Genomic DNA, 23,914 nt, shown 5'->3' on the forward strand with positions numbered 1-23,914 from the left:
CACGCACCACAACTACTGAGCTTGCACTCTAGAGCCCACTAGCCACAACTACTGGAGCCCGTGTGCCACAACTACTGAAGCCCGCGTGCCTAGAGTCCGTGCTCTGCAATAAGAGAAGCCACCAACAATGAGAAGCCCCCGCACCGCAACAAAGAGTAGCCCCCGCTCGCTAAAACTAGAGAACGCCCACGCACAGCAATGAAGACCCAATGCAGCCACAAATAAATAAATAAATAAATAGCATCACAATTAAGTTAAAAACTCAAGATCTACTAAAAAAAAATTTTTAAAAAAGAAAATAAATCTTGTGAAACGCATCCAAGTGGTCAGAAAGGCTCAAAATTCAAGAATATCAAAGAGAAAGGAAACTGAATCGTTATAGGGTCATAAAAATGAGATTTGGCCAAATATAATATAACATTTAAAGGTCTCCTATTTCAATTTAATACTGGAACCATTGTATATCCAGCTCTGTAACAGGAGGTATAAGCACTTATTGGTTATTCATCTTCTCTGAATACATATCTAGATTGAATATGAAAATATTATTCAAAGATACTTATTTATATAAACAAGAAGATTAGAAGAAATATCTCAGAAATCTCAGAACCACGTATCTACTTGGAAAACAATACGGCTCCCACCAATGATATAGATACGTGTGGAAGCAGAATGCTACTGCCACCTAGTGAAATTTTAGTAAACTACCTTTGAAAGAAGGCAGCAATAAAATGGCACTTGCTTTGAAAAGGATTAAGAATATTTCTTTTCTTTTTGCTATCAAAATACATATATACACATCTACATATATACACATATATATTATTAAATAAATAAATATTTTGGAAGAAACTTTTTCTCCTATGGGAAAATACTATACCGATTTTCTATTTTTTTCATGGTTAAATGTCAAATAACATTTAATGTTCTGAGCTATACAGGCAATCTCGGTAATATTATAGTCATTTTTGTTGTAATTTTATATTAAGTTCATAAACACAGGAAGTGTAGATTACCAAGGGGATGGAAAAATATGTCTGTTTGGTTCACTTTTTATAGTATCCAGAATAGGGCTGAAGGCATGAGTATTTTAATAAACACTTTGAGAAGCAAATGACATTAATTCCACTTCGGATGCAGTAGGGAAAGTCAGAGTGATACCGAGTAGTATCACTCTCTTTGTGTTGCTAGGAGGTTATAACATGTATTTCCAGAGTCATGCCTATCAAATTACATTTGAACACACAACCTTCAGAAGGCAATCAATACATACTTGCTCAGTGAAACAAAGCATGTATATCAACATTTCTCAAAATGAAAAGATTACATGAAAAAGAAATGTAATTTATTTATCGGTAAAAAGATTCGTGCATTGATAACAAAGAAACAGCAATATGATTGCTTTATGGTAGCCTAGTGTAATCAGTGGTACTGTGTATGATTTATAAGTGTTTGTGTGCATAAGTTTTAATAAATTTAACTTTTCACAATAAATTTCTGTATATTTTATGGTAGTAAATGATAAAATTGACTAGTATCTACACATATTTTATGCATTCGTGACATACCTTTATTCTTAATTTTTTCAATATTTCTAGGCTATACAGTTCGTCTGCACATTTTAAGTTGCCACAAATCTCCAAAAGTTTTTCCAATGTATTTATTGAGAAAAATCCACATGTAAATGGACCTGTGCAGTTCAAACCTGTGTTGTTTAAGGGTCAACTGTAATAGCTAACTTTAATGAAAGCTCGCTTTGCCGGGCAATATTCTAAGTACTTTATTAGAAGTGTATTATCTCACCTAATCTTCATAACAACTCTATGAGGTAGCTACTCATATTATATCTTAACAATAAGAAAGTACTTCTGAGAGAGATAATACAACTTGCGTAGACCACAGAGACTTAAGTAGCTGTACTAGGATTTAAACCACACCTGAACTTAACTTCTATAATGCTGTCCTAGAAAGTTACCGAAGTATTTCATCTTTCCCTTTCCCTTCACAACACCTTTCAGCCAAGACATTCCACTTAGAAATTTTCAATTAGACTTCCAACTCCAGTTTTTTTGATGACTGCATTACTTAAAAGCTGTTCCTTCATTTTAAGGAGAGACTAGAGGGTCTAAAATTTGATTGATATTTTAGTGATTACGGCTACCATATACTGAGTTCTTTTGCAAATAACTTAAACTTCTTGGCAAAACCCAGGAAGTTTAAACACAATCATCCACCTTTTCTGTGCTTGAACCTGGGGAGCAAAACCGTTTTAGTAAAGCTAATACACAAAAAAGCAGAAGGTTCCGCTGTAAGTGCATGATCACTAACCTGATTTGGGTCCTCAATACTGCCAGGAAGCTTACTGTAAGTGTCTCTTAGTTAGTTCAGTCTCTCACTCTGAAGAAGGTATTTCAAACCTTCCTTACCTCCATGCCCCATTCACTCACATCTCTTTCTTCCCTATTGATAAGGAAAGATACGGAAGTCTCTGGAAGAGAGCTTTTGCGATTGTCTACCAACAGAGCTGAACCCTTGCTCATCCTTTCCTCTTTCCTTCCTGTTTCAGTGGAGGAAACTCTTCTCCTGTCAGGATGGGAAGGCCTATCTTTCCATGTATTGAAACTTTGGCATCCACACCTTCACACTGTCTCAAAGATCATATGCAGTTAATTATGCTCTCCATACCTACAATCTTTCCCTCTTTACTAAATCCTTTGTCTAGGTATTAAAATATGCTCTAGCATTCTCATCCTAATAATAATAACAAAAACTAATAATCGCCAAATATTTCACTTGATCTCCAGATACTTCCCTCACTCCCTCCCCACCCTCCTCTTCTTGCCTTCTAGTTACCATCCTTTCTCTCAGCTACTTCACAGCCAAACTCAGGAAAGAGTTGCCAGTCATCAGTATCTTTACTTACTCATTGCCATTCACTGCTCTACTCACTGGGGTCTGGCACCACACCAGTCCCTTAATGGCTCTTATGAAATAACCTCCATATCATTATGTCCAATGGGCACTCTTTGACCTTCATCTCATTTTCCCTCTAAGTAGCTTCCATCCACTTGAAATCCTCTTTTCTCTCGGCTTCTACAACAATACTTGCCTGATTTGCTTTCTCCTTCCTAGCTGTCTAGTCTCAGTTTTCTTTGTAGGCTCTTAGTTTCCTATTCTACCTTTAAATCTTGTAATTTTTTTCTCAGGACTCTGTCCTAGGATCTCTTTTGTCTTAATCTCTACTCTCTCCCTAAGTGATCTCATCCGCTTCCATGGATTCTAATGTCACCGTGGATGAAAAATGTTGCTTGCCACATAGATAAACAATGGATGTTGCAGCCATCAAGCCAGCAGCCACTGCAGCGGCCCCGAAATGTGCACCCTGAGGGGAGTCAGGATGGAGAAAAGCAGGATACTGGCCCTAGATAGTTAACGTGCATATCAGAGGAGTAATTTCAATGAGCCCAGACTCTTGGATTTTCCCATACATAGAAAAGCGATAAATTCATTACTTTGAGAAGGCTGGTTTTCTTTAATTAACAGTGATCTTTTGATGTTCCAACCACCTGGTTTCTGTTGCAAGACTCCTATATACCCTGGCTCCTCCCTCACCTCTTTGGAGCAGTCCCTCAGAGCTACCCGAGAGGCTGTATTTCGTACTTACATGCTTAGTTTTGTGCACCAAATAAAACATAATTCTCAGCTTTTAAGTTGTGCATATTTTTTCAGTCGATACCACCTGTATGAAAATCACTCCATATTCATGTTTAGCCTAGACCCATTTCAGATGAGTAAATTGATACTATCTAATACTAATGACAAGCTTACCTGTATGTGTGCAACTGTTTTCCCAAAAGCTTTTCTTTGTTTAACGTAGTTCCTGGTTTCTTCAAACATGAATTCACTGGCTGAAACTGCCAACTCAGCAATCAGTAGCCTTTCCTATAACCCCAAAATTAGGTCTTGAACATTATTCTAATTACACAAGTGATTTTCACATGATTTCAATGAAAATAAATTGCATAATCTTTATAAAACTCCTAAAGATTATTTCTTAACTCTTTATAAGAAAAGACTCCCACTGAGATTTCTAAGACTATTTTGACACATATATAAGTCTCTAAAAAAAATCTTTTATTTTTATGAATGACTGTCTTTATATAGGTATATAAGTAATTTATTTTCCTCTTCTCTTTACTCATCTATGGGAAAAGAAATTCCAAAGTTGTCGATTTTTATTTATTGATCTCTGCATACCACACATCTAATATACCTGAGGAAATCAACATTGTAAAGGGCATAGGTTGAATTAGTGCAAAGTATCCATAGTCAGTTTAATTCCATCTTGTTGGTGATTTTCATATTCTGTTCTGTGCCAGTGTTCCTCGTCCTTGTCCCATGTCATGTTTAGTGCATGCTGTGGCTGTCACCAGACAGATGCATCCTCTTATGCTGACATGTGAGGCTCGATAACCACTCAGCAACCACACTCCAAAAAACACAGAAGTGACGGCTGACCCTATGTGGCTAAAACTTTTTAGTCTGAACTTAACAGCTTTCTTTGATTCCCAGGTATTATTGAAAAACAAAAACAAAAAAACAAAAAACCTGGTAAATATTTTGGCTGATATTTCATTACAAAGGGCTAAAAATTCTTGATTTGTAGTTAAGACACTAAAATCATTCCAAGAAGGAATCATAGAACTGAAAATCTTATTTTCCTGACTCACTTATAAGCTTTGATTGGATATCCCTGAGTTGAGTTATTCACATGTCCAGCTTACAAAAGTCATATATATATTTTTTACAACTTCAAGTTATACTCAAATGACTGGTTATATCACAAGTTTTGTAGGCATGGATTTATATAGTTCTATATTATTCTATTCCAGTCCATTATCTAATCAAAAGACAGACTCTTTAATACTTCTGACCTGTGGAAGCTCTTGCATGAGGTAATAGAAGCCTTTATTCTCTTCTCCAAGTAGGGCATTTGCTGGCAAACGTACATCTTCAAAGAATAATTCTGCAGTATCCTAAGAGATCATACAATTGAGTACAGAATTATCTCACTGATATCCCCCAATAACCTGATGAGGTGATTATTATTTCCATTGAAAAAACAAAAACAAAACAAACTGGAAGCCAAGTTGGAGTGGTTAATGATCACAACTGGTAAGTGGTAAACCAGGGATTCAAACCCAGGTCTATCTGATTCCAAAAGCTGCTTTCCCACTGCGATACACTGTCATTCTAGCTCTAATACTGTCCGGTTCTGCGGGTATTGAGGACTAAGGATTTCTAATGCATATCAAGTAAAACATGTTTTTCTTTTTGGTAATGAAAAATTACCAAATAATTACCAAATAGTAGAAAAAATATTTTCTGTTCTTATTTCATAATTTTCTTCAGTTTCAAAAATAGAGGGTATTATCATGCAGTTAATTTTCTAAAGCAGATTTTCAATATACCCTGATTCACTTCCATTGCTGACCACAGTTGCATAATCAGTGGAATAAATTTCCATAATCATTTCTGAAAAGCATATTTTAAGAATCCAGCATAGGAAGGAAGGTATGCTTGTGCTATATGTAGTTCTATATATAAAGCATAATTGAGTAAACTCAATTATTTATAAATAATAAATATGAATTATATTTATAAATGATTTATATTATGAAAACAAATTTACATTGACTTACCTGGGCTTTTAGTCCCATTTTATGTAGCTTTCGTCCCTTGACAAATCCTTTCATTCCATTTTCCACCAGAAAAAGGCTAATGCCATGGGCAGGAGAGCGAGCGTCACGATTTGTGACTGCCACTACGATCACAACGTCACTTAGCCACCCATTAGTGATGAATACCTGAAAAACCCCAAGTATACTGTGACGCTCCACAATAACTCAGGTCCATGTGTAAGTCACGATCAGGGGAAAGTATACTCAAGAAGACTAAACTGGACAAAACATGCTTCATACCTCTCTCTGTACTCTCTCTGAATATCTGCAGTGTTGATTATTCATACATGAGGTTATTAAAGAGTAGGGGGAAATTATCCAATGCTTCAAAGAATGAACTCTATTCATTTTCTTCCCACTATTAGTATTGTAAATAATAATAATAATTAACATTATTATGTTCTTTTCCAATTAAAACAAAATTGTCTATAAAAATGATAAACCATATTTTAGAAAGAAGTTTCAGGTGAGAAAACAGAATCTCCTTTGAATGGCACGATACTATTAAAGTATTTGTACTTTCAGATTTATCAGTTTTTGAAAAGGCATAGTTTCGATTTCATGATGGATGGCCTACCTCTTTCCAAATGGCCTAAATAAGGAAGGTGCTGATTAAGAAGGCATAAAATAACAAAGAGATATTAGTTTATCAGATAATATTTATTCAGAAAACAAATATACACAGAGCAAATATGAATAATTATCTTTTCACTCTGTATCTTTCCTGGGTCCTCTCAGCCACTTTCCATGGCTTTAGTTGCTATCCACATGCTGATGGCTCCAAATCTTTATCTAAGCCAAATTTCTTGCTAGGTTCCAGACCTGTAAACACACCTGCTTCTGGACAGTTCCACCTGATGACTCAAGGAATATATACCTTCTCACCCCTACTCCGATTTAATGTTGAGTATCAATCTATTTTCCCTGTGTCAGTGAACGGTGTCAGTAAATCACATTATTATCCTGCTTCACATTCAATTTGACATCTAGTTCTCTCTAACCCATTTCAACACTTTTTAAATCCATTCACTTCCTTTCACTTCTATTGCCATTACCTTATTTTGGGCCTCATCATTTCCTGGTTAAGTTCCTACAACTGATCTCTCTGCAACTCTATTATCCATCATGATGTCAGAGGGATCTTTCAAAAATGCAATCTAATCATACCACTTTCACATCTGAAAATTTTTGAATACCTCCTCATAGCTTCAGGATAAATTCTAAATCTTAGCAGGGCATATAAAACTCATCACAAATTGGCACTAGCTTACACTCCTGCCTTATCTCTTATCCAATTTTCCCCTCACTTCTTTTCTGTAGGTTAGCTCTACTGCATTACTTGCTGTCCCCCATATTCTAAGGTCTTCCTCATCTATGGGTCTTTGGAAATCTTGTTTCCTCTACTTGGGCGGCTCTTTCCCAACTCTGCTACAATGAATCCTATTCATCCTGGACAAAGTTCAGACATCACCTCTTCCAAAAAGTCTTTCCAGGGAATTCCCTGGCGGTCCAGTGGTTAGGACTCCACGCTTTCACTGCCGAGGGCGCAGGTTAATCCCTGGTCAGGGAACTAAGATCCTGCAAGCCACGCAGCGTGGCTGAAAAAAACAAAAACAAAAAGTCTTTCCAAATTCCCCAAGCTGGGTTAAGTGCTCCCATAGCACCCTGAATTTACCATCATCTTAGCATTTTCCAAGCTATATTCAAATGATCTAATTTTGTCTCTGTCCCTTTGAAATAGTACAGGTATAAAATGGTGTTGGTTACTCTCATCACCTACCATCCATGTCCTTTATAATAAGATTTATGCTCTAATATCCAGAGCACTGATTCTTACAAATAATGGGAAGTGGGCCAATGATGCTAGTGTTATCTACATGACAGAAAATGAAGGCAGTGATGATGGTATGGTTGTAAGTGACACAATAATAAAAGACCCTCAACATCTCTCTGTATTAGGAGCTCCTTGAGGGCAGGGACTACTTCCTATTCATATATCTATCCTCAGTGCTTAGTATAGTATTTGGCATATAGGAGGCTTTCAAGGATGTTTGTTGAATAAATGAGAAAAATATATTCCTCAAAAATAATTCTAGGGAATTCCCTGGCGGTCCAGTGGTTAGGACTCTGCACTTCCACTTCAGAGGCACAGGTTTGATCCCTGATCAGGGAACTAAGATCCCGCATGCCACACAGCAGGCCAAAAAAAAAAAAAGTCATGGTAAAAATATTTTTTCCTATAGTGTTTCTCCATTATACCACTCCCTTCCTCAAAAACCATTCAGATCTCCCAATTTCCTAACTGTCTAAGATAATAATGACCATTTGTGTAGTTGCCACAGTTGAATTGCTGAAATAGTGCTTTTTTGTTTGTTTTTAATCACAGAGCACCCAGGAATTAGTACCCTTATGTTACTAATATCTAATGTGAGTATTTCTACCATGACTGATACTCTTTCCTAATAAAATTATAAGAGAATTCTCTTTGTAAGAAAGGGCTTTCTTGATTTCTTTCCTTATTATGACAGTCGAAACTTTTAATAGGGCTGAGATTAACCCTAGTGAGGTCATTATTTTTTTTATCTTTATTTTATATTTTGGTATTGAATGCCTATGCCATACGCTCTTTGTAGATGTGCAGATAGTACATAAAGAAAAAGTGTTATAAGGAAAAAGGGAAAAAAAATCTTCCATGAGTCCATCATATAAATATCATTGTGAACTTCCTTTCTGGTCTTTTTTTCTTTTAATATAGTTGAAATTATTCTATATTTACATTTTATATGCATACTTTACTTAAATGTTAGTATAATCTTTTTACTTAATATAATTATTTTCCTATACCACTAAAAATTTTGTGTTGATGCTTTAGTGGGTGCATATTAGATCATCTTATTGATGTAGTATATTTACTTACTCATTCTTTTACTTTTGCTTCCTCTAAAGTTTTTGTTTTTCCTAATAGAATTTTTGAAAATCAGAGGTATTTTCCTGGGTGGTTCCCACAGAAGAGTCTAATTGAGCAGACTGGGCCTGCTTAGAAAGCTAGAGTCATAGAAGAGCGTGGTTCCCATTTCACTTTTGACCAAATACCCTATTCTTCTGTCAAAACAAGCTTTCTGTGTGCAAAGAGTTAATTGACTATATATCACAGTTAATGCTTTATTATAATCCTTAGTATGAATAATGTAGATGAATATTTCATAAAGTATATTTGAAAAACACCAGTAACTCAAGATAGTCTATAAAAAGAGAATTTCCTAGGGCAAAAGACATACTATATCCAACTTTTAGAAGTTCATGATGCATATCAGCCTCTCAGAAAGTGAGAAGTAGAGCATGTTTTCCAAATTTATTTGACACCACAGACATTGTTTTTCTGTATAATAACTATGAAACTAGATAATGGAATGGTTTTTAGAACTGGGCTACTCAAAACGTATTCATCAGACTGATGAACAGTTTGTCAGTCCACAAATTGTTATTAGTCCTTAACAATGTAAGTACGGAAAGTGACTGTTTAGAAAATTTCATAGCAATTTAAGTGTCACAACATTCAAGCTTGTGATTTTGCAAATGCAAAGGTATTAGTCTAAAACTAATAAGAAATTTTTTTTAAACCTTGAAGGAAAAAAAACAAAAATTAGTTCTTCACCAGGCTTTGAAACATTTTTAGCAAGATTTCCTTAGTGTAGACAATGAATACCTTTTCTTCACTTAATATTCAGTCAACAACAAATAGTTACTGAGTGTATACTAGACACAGTTTTAGGTAAACAAAAACCTCTGCCATCAGTGATATTAGATTCTGAAGGTTATATTTACTTCTGAGCCTGTCTGTAACCTTAACCAGAGGCGCTCTCCAATCTTATCAGTGGGTTGATGTGAGGCTCAGAAAGGTTGAAGGGCTCTCAAATTCCATCAGAAATATCTTTCTCTCCTAAAATCTTTTGAAACTCTTCTTGATATTTATTTATAAGTCTTTTCCTCCACTTCTTATCAACATCAAATTCATTAACTATTAACTATTGTTTGTCCCCTATTTGGACAATGTGAACCTCACCTTTTCCTTTTCTGGTTTGATAAGGGCTGTTTGGAAGCTAAAACAACGTTTTTCATATTAGTGAGGGGGTATGCAAAAGGAACATAGAAGAGGAATAGATTTCACGTAATATAAATGTTGTACAATTCTTACTGTCTCCAAAACAAAGCAGTTCAATTCCTGTGCCAATTCAAGTAAACTCAATTACTGTGTGAGTCCCTAGATCTGAGAGACTCGATGAGTAGTCTTTGAGGCTTTGTTACCCACAGCATGACTCTGGGGAGGAGGGCTGTGGAAGCCCATCTTTACACACCTTGCTTCCATTGAGAATCCAGTCACTTCCATCCTTTTTGGCATTTGTTCTCACTCCTTGCAAATCACTATAATTCAAAGGATAAAAAATTCATTAATTGGTAATAAATGAACTGTGTAAATGTTGTTATGTAAGTATATATCTATTGTGATAATTCAAACTGGTTACACCAATATAAAAATTGACATTTAACTAATATTAGGAATGTTCATACAAATGCACTGAAAAGTCATGTCTGATATATGCTAAACTATTTATACAAATGAATATTTGATTGAGATTACATAGACTAACCAGATTTTATAGAGCAAAACAAGGCCCAACTAGCATCCAAGACCCTCAAACTGGACTCAGAAGACATTTCAATGCCTACTATATACCTCAGATTATTTGCCCATGTACCCTTCCTGCCTCTGTTCACTTTGGTTCCTTCCCCTATATCTACTGTTCAAAAGCTTAGCTATTTAAAAGACTATGTCGGGGGCTTCCCTGGTGGCGCAGTGGTTGAGAATCTGCCTGCCAATGCAGGGGACACGGGTTCGAGCCCTGGTCTGGGAAGATCCCACATGCCACAGAGCAGCTGGGCCCGTGAGCCACAATTACTGAGCCTGCGCGTCTGGAGCCTGTGCTCCGCAACAAGAGAGGCCGCGATAGTGAGAGGCCCGCGCAACGCGATGAAGAGTGGTCCCCGCTTGCCACAACTAGAGAAAGCCCTCGCACAGAAACGAAGACCCAACACAGCAATCAATCAATCAATAAATCAATCAATCAATAAGAACGTGAATTTCTAAAAAAAAAAAAAAAAAAAGTATTGGGAGTTCCTAAGTCTTTCTGGGAGACGCTTCAGTCTGAGAAGGTTGTGTACAACATAATACACTGTAAGAACACTGAATGGGTGTCCCAAAAGAAAAAAAAAAAAAAAAAAGACTATGTCGGAAATTTCCTGGTGGTCCAGTGGTTAGGACTTCATGCTTTCACTGCTGAGGGCCCAGGTTCAATCCCTAGTCAGGGAACTAAGATCCCACAAGCCACGCAGCATGGCCAAAAAAAAAAAGACTATGTCTCAAATGCCACGTCCTCTAACAAGCCTGCTCTACAAGTAGAATAGGTTATTTTTCTAAATATAAACTAAACAAATATTCATAACTTAAATATTAAAAATACAGGCAATATTCAAGCAAAGGAGAAAAATGAAAAAATTTTAAAAAACAATTTTACCTACTGTAATAAACATTTTAAAAATACAACCTTCCAGTATTTTTCTATGGAAACAGATACACACATATACGTATTTTTATAAAATTGGAACCATACATATGATCCTGATCTTTTAATAATATCTAATGTTTTTCTATAAGAAAACTTTTATTAGTGGCATAGAATTTCATCATATGAATTATTGTTATGATATATATTTTTAAACACACAAGAATATTCTTTATTTCCACAAACAAGTATTCCGTCTCACTTTTTGGAAACATTGACAGCCTTCTTCATTTATCTTTTAAGAGAGATTTAAGAGAGATTTCTTTACAGTAGGAAATCCAGCAGGTAGGATTCAACAATAGATGGTTTCAGGGAGACAACTGGAAGTGGTGGTGCATCTAAAAGACTGGAGAACTCATATCCCATCTAAAGGGGTATGTCCCAGCCAATAGGAATAAGGAATCAGAAATAAGAAAAATTTAGTATTGTCAGATGTTCCAAATTTTCAAGAAAAGCCAGGAATATGGATGTTTATGTACATTTTTCTGGCTTTTAAAGTTGATTCAAGGTTTGTTTTTAAATTAAATAGATTAACCAAATTAAACACGTTCCAGGGCTTCCATAGGTCCCATGAACTGCCCCATCTGTGACTACTGCCTCATGCCTTTCTAGACCTCATGCCATGGTGATACAACCACTTAGAACTCAAGGGGGTAGATATCTGATATCCTTCTCTTATACACTGTAAAGTAATAAAGTATGATTTCTAAAACTAGAAATTAAGGGGGACATTGACAAACTCAATCATGACCAAAGGTCAGGGAAGGGACCTGAAACCAAATGCACTGGATTCATCATGAATTTTTTAAAGCAATCTGCTATTGTTGAAGACTTAGGTAGTTTCCACTTCCAATTTTCAAAGATATCCTACAATGAACAGCATCATATATTAAATAGTCCACATCACTTATTTTGTGAAAATTTTCTGATTCTCCTTTTTGTACATGGACTTTGTATTATATAGTCCATGGCACTTTATCGCTCTCTATATCATGCTAAATAATGACCCTTAGAGATAGCAGGTCCTAACCTCTGGAACCTGTTAAGTGTTACCTTATATGGAAAAAGGGTCTTGCAGATGTGATTAATTTAGGACTTTGAGATGGGAAGATTATTTTGGATTATCTAGATGGGTCCTAAATGCAATCACAAGTGTCCTTGTGAGAGAGAGGCAGAGGGAGATTACACAGACTAAAGACAGACATTACAACATGGCCACAGAGGCAGAGATTGGAGTCATGAGGCCACAAAGCAAGGAATGTCGGCAGCCCCCAGGAGATGGAAGAATCAAGGAATGGATTCTCCCCTAGAACCTCTGGAGGGACTGTGGCCTTGCTGATACCTTGATTTGGGGCTGCTGATACCTTGATTTGGGACCACTGATACCAAGTTTGGACTTCTGGCCTTCAGAACTGTGAGAGAATAAAGTTTTGTTGTTTTAAGCCACCCAATTTGTGTAATTTGTTACAGAAGCACAGAGAATTTTCAGAAAAATGCAAATCAAGCAAGCCTTTGTGGGTATGTGTTTAAGTTGGGGATAAATCAAGATCTCTCATTGATACTTTTGCCTCTAGGTGAGAGCTGACATACAGTGGGTTGGAACTAAAACATACTGATCGTGAGCTAATAAGATGCAATCAGAATATTGGGCATTAGGCCAGTTATCTTAGAGAGTGATCTTAAGAGCAAAGGAAGAAGATTAAATTCCTACTTCTTTAAGGTCACATTTTTAGGCAAAAAAAGTAAACACAACTTTTTTTTTTGGCCTCACCGTGCAGCTTGTGGGATCTTAGTTCCCTGACCAGGGATTGAAACCAGGCCGCTGGCAGTGAGAGCTCCAAGTCCTAACCACTGGGAATTCCCAACAAAACCTTTTTATCTTGGCAAAATTAAATTTCTATACTGGCCTTTAATTATAGATTTATATCTGGGAAAGATAAGTACAGTTTAAGCAAATTGCCAAGTAACACTATGGCATATTAAGACATTTAAAAACAAGCAGCACTGGGACTTCCCTGGCGGTCCAGTGGTTAAGACTCTGCACTTCCACTGCAGGGGGTGCAGGTTCGATTCCTGGTCGGGGAACTAAGATCCTGCATGCCACACCGCAGCCATATAAATAAATAAATAAACAGCACTGACAAAAAATTTAAAATATCAGGGCCTGGTCTTGCAGAAACAAGTCTTGAATTTTCAATTACTGCTTCTGCCACATCTTTAAGTTCTTCCTCTGCATTTCCTGTTTCCCATTGGCCTGTTAGTCATTGCTCTCTTCAACATAAGCCATTTCCCTGACCATGATGGCTTGTCAAATGACTGTCCCCTCTCTATACTTTCTTTCGCCATATAACACACAACTCTGAAAAAAATTAGTCTGTCTTTTCTGCCTCTGTTTTCTCAATACCCATCTCACTCCCTTCGAAAGTAACTTCTGCCTCTCCTCTCTCCTGAAATCACAATCAAAAGATCACCACTGGCTGCCATGACTCTTTCTCAATTCTCAACATCTCTGTGGCCTTGACATTACTAACTTCTCACTCCTCTCCTACTGCCTTTTCAAACTCACTTCCCCTCGAGCTCATGAAATAGCAGTTGTCTAGATTTCCTTCAAACTCAGTCCTTCTGTCTCTGTTGCTACATCTTCTGTACAGTTCCAAATGGAATGCAATGCCCAAGGTTTCCTTCTTGGTCTCCTTTTCATCCTTTCACTTTACCCCTTGAGGATCAGGTCCCACCACATGGCTGCTCTTGCAAATTTCTCAATTGTCAGATCTCAGTTTAAATATAACCACTTTTTATAGGTCTTCCCTAGCAGTCATATCTAAATATGAGTTTTTCCCTTCCCCAGCAAACACACATGCACCATGAGTCTCTAACACAGCACCTTGTTTCCTTCACAGTACTTATCATAATTTAAATATATTTGTTTACGTGTTTCTTGTCTTTCTCCTCAATAAGCACAGAGACCACATCTGGTTTGATTACCACTGTATACCTGGCACATGGAAGGAACTTATTAAGTAACCATCAAATGACTAAATGATTTATTCATGTCCATTGCTTCAATTCTTTCTTATCTATGAATGGTTTTAAAGCCTATTGCCACCCCCAGCCTGTATCCAGACTTCCAAATCCATATCTTTAATACCCTGCTGGACATTTCCATGTGAAATGTCACACCACATCTAAAATTCAACATGCCCCAAATTCAACACATATTCTAACATTTTATTTACATCACACTATGTTAATATCTCAAATACAACATAAAATACAATGTGCTGTGTTGTTATTTGTATATGATAAGGCCTTACTTTCCTACTGGAATTTGAAGTTACCTAAGGTTGGAAGTGACAATGTGTTCATCTTTGTATCTGTCTTAGCATATCACTCAGAGTGTTGTATAAAGCAGGTACTGAGAAAACATTTGCTGTTAAGGCATTGCTTCCAGCATTTCAAAACCAACCAAATGTTGATTTACCTTCCAGCCCCAGGCTCTGTCATTGCTATGGCACCAATACATTTCCCTGCAGTCATCTGGGGGATGAAGTGCTTAATCTGTTCTTCTGAGCCATAGTTTGCAATATAGGGCATGACAATATCCGAATGAAGACTAAAACCTGGGCCTGTGCAATTCGAATATGCTCTTAGAAAGAAAAAAGAGAAGACAGTTTAAGGCACAACATAGTTATTTTGTTTTCTTTTTAGTTCTTTGATTTCTCAATTAGAAAACAACAACAAAGTACTAAGGGTCCTGTCACATTATGTGGTAATAGATTGTCTCCCCGCAAACCTATGAAGTTTCTGAAGGTTTTCTCTCTTTTTTTTTTACTAACCTTTTAATTTCTGGCTCTAACATAGTAACAGTGCTCTAGCAGAGCTCAATGATCACTTATGTAATGAAGTAAAAGATAAAACGTTTTAAAAAATTTACCACCTATAACTGTATTACCCTAACACAGTAACTATTTTCATTTTAGCAAATGACCTTTGCCATAAGGATATACGTATTCTAATATAACTGCAGTCATGGTACAAATTTTGTACTTACAAAATTTATCACAATAAATAGCTGCAAAATATTACAAACTGCTTATGTACAACAATATACTTTTTCATTGTCCTACTGCTGGACATTTAGATTGCTTCCAAACTTGGGGGATTATGATCTAACATGGCAATGATGTTTGTACATAGATATTATTTTTTATATTGGGTTGGCAAAAGGTTCCTTTGGTTTTTAAGTAAAAATAAAGGATAAATTTTTCATTTTCACCATGAACTCTATTGAACAACGTATTCACCCTTTTGTTCCATTACCTTCTGCCATTTTTCAGGCAACTTCATAATTCCATCTTCCCAAAACTTTTTATCTTTTTGAGCAAAGAACTGTTCCAGGTGCCTTTTACAGTCTTCCAAGGAAATGAAATTTTTTTCCATTAAGAGAATTTTGTAAAGACCTAAATAAATGGAAATCGAAGGTGCAATGTCTGGTGAATACGGCGGAGGAATCAGAACTTCCCAGCCAATCTGTAAAAGTTTCTGCCTGGTCATCAAAGAAACACGCGGTCTTGTGTTATCCTGATGGAAGATTATGCATTTTCTGTTGACTAATTCTGGACACTTTTTGTCAAGTGCTGCTTTCAGTTGGTCTAATTGGGAGCAGTACTTGTTGGAATTAATTGTTTGGTTTTCCGGGAGGAGCTCATAATAGAGGACTCCCTTCCTATCCCATCATATACACAACATCACCTTCCTTGGATGAAGACCGGCCTTTGGTGTGGTTGGTGGTGGTTCATTTCGCTTGCCCCATGATCTCTTCCGTTCCACATTATTGTACAGTGTCCACTTTTCATCGCCCATCACAATTTGTTTTGAAAACGGAATGTTTTCATTACGTTTCAGTAGAGAATCACATGCAGAAATATGGTCAAGAAGGTTTTTTTGGCTTAACTTATGTGGAACCCAAACATCAAAGTGATTAACATAAGCAAGCTGGTGCAAATGATTTTTTTTTTTCCCTAGGAATTTTCTTTATATTTCCACTTGACTTTTATATATATTTTTTCTTATTAGTCATCCATTTTATACACATCAGTGTATACATGTCAAACCCAATCGCCCAATTCATCCCACCACCACCCCCAACCCCCGCGGCTTTCCCCCCTTGGTGTCCATACGTTTTTTCTCTACATCTGTGACTCTATTTCTGCCCTGCAAACAGGTTCATCTGTATCATTTTCTAGCTTCCACATATATGCGTTAATATACGATATTTGTTTTTCTCTTTGACTTACTTCACTCTGTATGACAGTCTCTAGATCCATCCACGTCTCTACAAATGACCCAATTTCATTCCTTTTTATGGCTGAGTAATATTCCATTGTATGTATGGACCACATCTTCTTTATGCATTCGTCTGTCGATGGGCATTTAGGTTGCTTCCATGACCTGGCTATTGTAAATAGTGCTGCAATGAACATTGGGGTGCATGTGCCTTTTTGAATTATGGTTTTCTCTGGGTATATGCCCAGTAGTGGGATTGCTGGGTCATATGGTAATTCTATTTTTAGTTCTTTAAGGAATCTCCATACTGTTCTCCATAGCGGCTGTATCAATTTACATTCCCACCAACAGTGCAAAACGGTTCCCTTTTCTCCACACCCTCTCCAGCATTTGTTGTTTGTAGATTTTCTGATGATGCCCATTCTAACTGGTATGAGGTGATACCTCATTGTAGTTTTGATTTGCATTTCTCTAATAATTAGTGATGTTGAGCAGCTTTTCATGTGCTTCTTGGCCATCTGTATGTCTTCTTTGGAGAAATGTCTATTTAGGTCTTCTACCCATTTTTGGATTGGGTTGTTTCTTTTTTTAATATTGAGCTGCATGAGCTGTTTATATATTTTGGAGATTAATCCTTTGTCTGATGATTCATTTGCAAATATTTTCTCCCATTCTGATGGTTGTCTTTTCGTCTTGTTTATGGTTTCCTTTGCTGTGCAAAAGCTTTGAAGTTTCATTAGGTCCCATTTGTTTATTTTTGTTTTTATTTCCATTACTCTAGGAGGTGGACCAAAAAAGATCTTGCTGTGATTTATGTCAAAGAGTGTTCTTCCTATGTTTTCCTCTAAGAGTTTTACAGTGTTCGGTCTTACATTTAGGTCTCGAATCCATTTTGAGTTTATTTTTGTGTATGGTGTTCTAGTTTCATTCTTTTATATGTAGCTGTCCAGTTTTCCCAGCACCACTTATTGAAGAGACTGTCTTTTCTCCATTTTATATCCTTGCCTCCTTTGTTATAGATTAGTTGACCATAGGTGCAGGGGTTTATCTCTGGGCTTTCTATCTTGTTCCATTGATCTATGTTTCTGTTTTTGTGCCAGTACCATATTGTCTTAATTACTGTAGCTTTCTAGTATAGTCTGAAGTCAGGGAGTCTGATTCCTCCAACTCCTTTTATTTCCCTCAAGACTGCTGTGGCTATTCGGCGTCTTTTGTGTCTCCATACAAATTTTAAGATTTTTTGTTCTAGTTCTGTAAAAAATGCCATTGGTAATTTGATAAGAATTGCACTGAATCTGTAGACTGCTTTGGGTAGTATAGTCATTTTCACAATGTTGATTCTTCCAATCCAAGAACATGGTATATCTCTCCATCTGTTTGTATCAAGTTTAATTTCTTTCATCAGTGTCTTATAGTTTTCTGCATACAGGTCTTTTGTCTACCTAGTTAGGTTTATTCCTAGGCATTTTATTCTTCTTGTTGCAACGGTATATGGGAGTGTTTCCTTAATTTCTCTTTCAGATTTTTCATCATTAGTGTATAGGAATGCAAGAGATTTCTGTGCATTAATTTTGTATCCTGCTACTTTACCAAATTCATTGATTAGCTCTAGTAGTTTTCTGGTGGCATCTTTAGGATTCTCTATATATAGTATCATGTCATCTGCAAACAATGACAGTTTTACTTCTTCTTTTCCAATTTGTATTCCTTTTATTTCTTTTTCTTCTCTGATTGCCGTGGCTAGAACTTCCAAAACTATGTTGAATAATAGTGGTGAGAGTGGACATCCTTGTCTTCTTCCTGATCTTAGAGGAAATGCCTTCAGTTTTTCACCATTGAGAATGATGTTTGCTGTGGGTTTGTCATATATGGCCTTTATTATGTTGAGGCAGGTTCCCTCTAGGCCCACTTTCTGGAGAGTTTTTATCATAAATGGGTGTTGAATTTTGTCAAAAGCTTTTTCTGCATCTATTGAGATGATCTTATGGTGTTTCTTCTTCAATTTGTTAATATGGTATATCACATTGATTGATTTGCATATATTGAAGAATCCTTGCATCCCTGGGATAAATCCCACTTGATCATGGTGTATGATCCTTTTAATGTGTTGTTGGATTCCGTTTGCTAGTATTTTGTTGAGGATTATTCATCAGTGATATTGGATTGTAATTTTCTTTTTTTGTAGTATGTTTGTCTGGTTTTGGTATCAGGGCGATGGTGGTCTCATAGAATGAGTTTGGGAGTGTTCCTTCCTCTGAAATTTTTTGGAAGAGTTTGAGAAGGATGGGTGTTAGCTCTTCTCTAAATGTTTGATAGAATTCACCTGTGAAGCCATCTGGTCCTGGACTTTTGTTTGTTGGAAGATTTTTAATCACAGTTTCACTTTCATGACTTGTGATTGGTCTGTTCATATTTTCTATTTCTTCCTGGTTCAGTCTTGGAAGGTTATACCTTTCTAAGAATTTGTCCATTTCTTCCAGGTTGTCCATTTTATTGGCATAGAGTTGCTTGTAGTAGCCTCTCAGGATTCTTTGTATTTCTGAGGTGTCTGTTGTAACTTCTCCTTTTTCATTTTTAATTTTATTGATTTGAGTCCTCTCCCTCTTTTTCTTGATGAGTCTGGCTAATGGTTTATCAATTTTGTATATCTTCTCAAAGAACCAGCTTTTAGTTTTATTGATCTTTGCTATTGTTTTCTTTCTTCCTATTTCATTTATTTCTGCTCTGATCTTTATGATTTCTTTTCTTCTGCTAACTTTGGGTTTTGTTTGCTCTTCTTTCTCTAGTTCCTTTAGGTGTAAGGTTAGATTGTTTATTTGAGATTTTTCTTGTTTCTTGAGGTAGGCTTGTATAGCTATAAACTTCCCTCTTAGAACTGCTTTTGCTGCATCCCATACGTTTTGGATCGTCGTGTTTTCATTGTCATTTGTCTCTAGGTATTTTTTGATTTCCTCTTTGATTTCTTCAGTGATCTCTTGGTTATTTAGTAACGTATTGTTTAGCCTCCATGTGTTTGTGTTTTTTACGTTTTTTTCCCTGTAATTTATTTCTAATCTCATAGCATTGTGGTCAGAAAAGATGCTTGATATGATCTCAATTTTCTTAAATTTACTGAGGCTTGATTTGTGACCCAAGATGTGATCTATCCTGGAGAATGTTCCATGCACACTTGAGAAGAAAGTGTAATCCTGATGTTTTTGGATGGTATATCCTATAAATATCAATTAAATCTATCTGGTCTATTGTGTCATTTAAAGCTTGTGTTTCCTTATTAATTTTCTGTTTGGATGATCTGTGCATTGGTGTAAGTGAGGTGTTAAAGTCCCCCACTATTATTGTGCTACTGTCAATTTCCGCTTTTAGAGCTCTTAGCAGTTGCCTTATGTATTGAGGTGCTCCTATGTTGGGTGCATAAATATTTACAATTGTTATATCTTCTTCTTGGATTGATCCCTTGATCATTATGTCGTGCCCTTCTTTGTCCCTTGCAATAGTCTTTATTTTAAAGTCTATTTTATCTGATATGAGTATTGCTACTCCAGCTTTCTTTTGATTTCCATTTGCATGGAATATCTTTTTCCATCCTCTCACTTTCAGTCTGTATGTGTCCCTAGGTCTGAAGTGAGTCTCTTGTAGACAGCATATATATGGGTCTTGTTTTTGTATCCATTCAGTAAGCCTGTGTCTTTTGGTTGGAGCATTTAATCCATTCACGTCTAAGGCAATTATGATACGTATGTTCCTATTACCATTTTCTTAATTGTTTGGGGTTTGTTTTTGTAGGTCCTTTTCCTTTCTTGTGTTTCCCACTTAGAGAAGTTCCTTTAGCATTTGTTGTGGAGCTGGTTTGGTGGTGCTGAATTGTCTTAGCTTTTGCTTGTCTGTAAAGCTTTTGGTTTCTCCATCGAGTCTGAATGAGATCCTTGCTGGGTAGAGTAATCTGGGTTGTAGTTTCTTCCCTTTCATCACTTTAAGTATATCATGCCACTCCCTTCTGGCTTGTAGAGTTTCTGCTGAGAAGTCAGCTGTTAACCTTATGGGAGTTCCCTTGTATGCTATTTGTCATTTTTCCCTTGCTGCTTTCAATAATTTTTCTTTGTCTTTAATTTCTGCCAATTTGATTACTATGTGTCTTGGCATGTTTCTCCTTGGGTTTATCCTGTATGGGACTCTCTGTGCTTCCTGGACTTGGGTGGCTATTTCTTTTCCCATGTTAGGGAAGTTTTCAACTATAATCTCTTCAAATATTTTCTCGGGTCCTTTCTCTCTCTCTTCTCCTTCTGGGACCCCTATAATGCGAATGTTGTTGTGTTTAATGTTGTCCCAGAGGTCTCTTAGGCTCTCTTCACTTCTTTTCATTCTTTTTTCTTTATTCTGTTCCGCAGCAGTGAATTCAACTATTTTGTCTTCCAGGTCACTTTTCCGTTCTTCTGCCTCAGTTAATCTGCTATTGATTCCTTCTAGTGTATTTTTCATTTCAGTTATTGTATTGTTCATCTCTGTTCTTTAATTCTTCTGGGTCTTTGTTAAACATTTCTTGCATCTTCTCGATCTTTGTCTCCATTCTTTTTCTGAGGTCCTGGATCATCTTCACTATCATTATTCTGAATTCTTTTTCTGGAAGGTTGCCTATCTCCACTTCATTTAGTTGTTTTTCTGGGGTTTTATCTTGTTCCTTCATCTGGTACATAGCCCTCTGCCTTTTCATCTTGTCTATCTTTCTATGAATGTGGTTTTTGATCCACAGGCTGCAGGATTGTAGTTCTTCTTGCTTCTGCTGTCTGCTCTCTGGTGGATGAGGCTATCTGGTGCAAATGATTTTCAACCCTTGATTTGTATGTTTTGAGTATGTCGGCTATCTCCCAGGTGGTATAACGTTGATTGTTCTCAACTAATATCTCAATTTGATCGCTATCAACTTCAACTGGTCTACCCGACCGCAGAGCATTGTCCAGCGGGAAATCTCCAGTACGAATCTTTGCAAACCATTTTTGACACATTCAATCAGTCACAACACCTTCTCCGTACACTGCACAAATCTTTTTTTTTTGCGTTTCAGTTGCATTTCTACCTTTCATGAAATAATAAAGCATAATATGCCAAAAATGTTGCTTCTTCTCTTCCACCTTCAATATTAAAATGGCTACACAAAAATTCACCAGTTTTAATAAGTCTTTTTTTAAATGCACACTAATATGACAGTTGTCACAATACAATCTAACAAAATTGTTTTGAATGACGTTAAAGACAACTAAGTGCTACTAGAGCCATCTTATGGAAAAAACCAAACAAACTTTTTGGCCAACCCAATATTTAAGAGCAGAAATACTTTCATTTTTTATGTATCCATGCTTTTAATCTCCAAGGCATTTATTGTTCCAATATATAATGCCACCAAGAGTATATGAATGTGTCACTTTCACTGCAACCTTGTCAGCACTGGTTATTATGATTTTTCGTTTTCACTAACTTTTGTACTCAAAATGATACCTCCAGATTAATTTAATTTGCATCTGATTGGTAGTAAGGGTAAACTTTTTTTATCTAAAAAACCTATTTTCATTTCTTTTTTGATGAATTGCTGGTTCAAATCTTTTGCCCATTTATCAACTGAAATCTTCATTTGTTCTTATGTATGAAACAGACACATGGGTCAATTAGAAATGAAGCACCTATTTTAACAACTTAAAAGAGGATTTTCAATCTTATAAGAAGACTAGAAAACATTTTAAAATCATCACTCAGAAAAGTGAACTGACAAAACAAGACTCAACTTCAAATGTTTCCATACTTACTGCTCCTCCCAAACAACAGCTGACGAGTACAAGTCCCCCCCAATGCCACCATGACGCTCTGCAATATTGACACCAAGCAGTCCTTGTTTTCCAGCTTTTTCCCAAAGCTCCCTACTCACTTCTCCAGCTTTCTCCCATCTGCAAATAACAAACATTTTAAAATCAGAAAAATGTTTTTCATATTATTTAAATGGCCACATTTTGAATTTATGAATGATTTTGTTCAGGAATGGTCCCTTAATTTAAGGTAATTAAAAAGGGGGTGCTCTCACACCCTGTGACAATAGCAGGGCCCAACAAGAAAAAGAAAGATTCCTCTTTCCCAGCAAAGACTCAGTCATTGAAAAGCCCTGGACTCTTTGTTTACTCTAGCCCTCCTAACTTCCTTTTCCCCTCTATGAAAGTGCTCTCCTTCCCTGGCTGAGCAGCGACTTGCACATAGATCACCATGGTTGCGGACCATAAACCCATTTTTTGCGGGAGAAAAAACTGGCAGTCGATTAGGTCAACATATTTTTTAATTGTATATTTTAAAACTCATTTAAGAAGATTTGAACTAGTTTAAGAATCCCGTAATCTTACAGTATTATACTGAAGAGTGGTAAAAATGTTAATAAAGCTCTGAACACAGTACTTTTTCTAGAGAACAACGAAGAGCATTCTAGGAAATGGTCCTTCTTGGACTTCTAACGTGCATTACTTTCAAAGAAAATGTGCGACTTACTCTGCGTGATGAGGAATCACTTCTTCTTGAAAAAACTTCCTTACACTTTCCCGGAAAATGTCATGTTCTGAAGAGAAGATTCTTCTAATTCCTATATCTGTTAATTTTTTAGCAGAAGGAGCTTCTAGACGTTCCTCCCCTCCAGAATGAGAACATCTTAAAAATATACATACATTAAGAAAATTAAGTGAATTGTTACTCTTCACATCCAAATTAAAGTCACTGAACAACATGAAAGAAAGAGTCTGAAATTTGACAAACTGGTTCAAATTTGAGCAGCAGCACTTTAGGATCTATCTCGATTGGATGAGACTAAGAAGTAGTTTACCCTTATTCAACTCAGTCTTCACTTCCAAATCCCTAAAGAGGATGTCATGCCTAGAACTAATCACATGTTTGAGCTGAAGTAGAATAGTACTGTACGGTGATGCCGATTAAATAATGTAAAATTCAAATAGTACAATAGAATAATACTGATAAGTTTTCGTGTAATGTACAATGTTTAAAATAATGTAACCCCCCCAATTAATAGTTTATCTAGAATCATACAATTTCAAATGGCAGGTGTATAGGATGCAAACTGTGTTGACTTTTATTGCCACATTACAATCTGAGTGTAAAGCAAAATCAAAGTGCCCACCAGTCTCTGTAGGGATTAGTCCAGAATTATTCAAGATCTTTGGAAATGGACATTTTCTCTCCCTGCACCCCCACACCCCCCATATTAAGCTTAAAAAGAAACTGCTC

At 36.4% G+C, this 23,914-nt stretch overlaps 1 protein-coding gene across 1 annotated transcript in view; it reads right to left on the reverse strand.

Annotated features, from left to right (window-relative positions):
- Positions 1-23,914, reverse strand: part of ACADL (acyl-CoA dehydrogenase long chain) — a 38,845-nt gene that overhangs the window by 11,205 nt on the left and 3,726 nt on the right. The window contains exons 2-8 of the mRNA XM_061204590.1: positions 23,168-23,323; positions 22,444-22,581; positions 14,844-15,008; positions 10,097-10,163; positions 5,703-5,867; positions 4,935-5,036; positions 3,829-3,942 (exon numbers count right to left, since the gene is read on the reverse strand). Coding sequence (XP_061060573.1) covers positions 3,829-3,942; positions 4,935-5,036; positions 5,703-5,867; positions 10,097-10,163; positions 14,844-15,008; positions 22,444-22,581; positions 23,168-23,323 — 907 coding nt within the window. The remainder of the gene's footprint in view (positions 1-3,828; positions 3,943-4,934; positions 5,037-5,702; positions 5,868-10,096; positions 10,164-14,843; positions 15,009-22,443; positions 22,582-23,167; positions 23,324-23,914) is intronic.

The sequence above is a fragment of the Eubalaena glacialis genome, chromosome 1, assembly GCF_028564815.1.
Source record: "Eubalaena glacialis isolate mEubGla1 chromosome 1, mEubGla1.1.hap2.+ XY, whole genome shotgun sequence".
Taxonomy (NCBI): Eukaryota; Metazoa; Chordata; class Mammalia; order Artiodactyla; family Balaenidae; genus Eubalaena; species Eubalaena glacialis.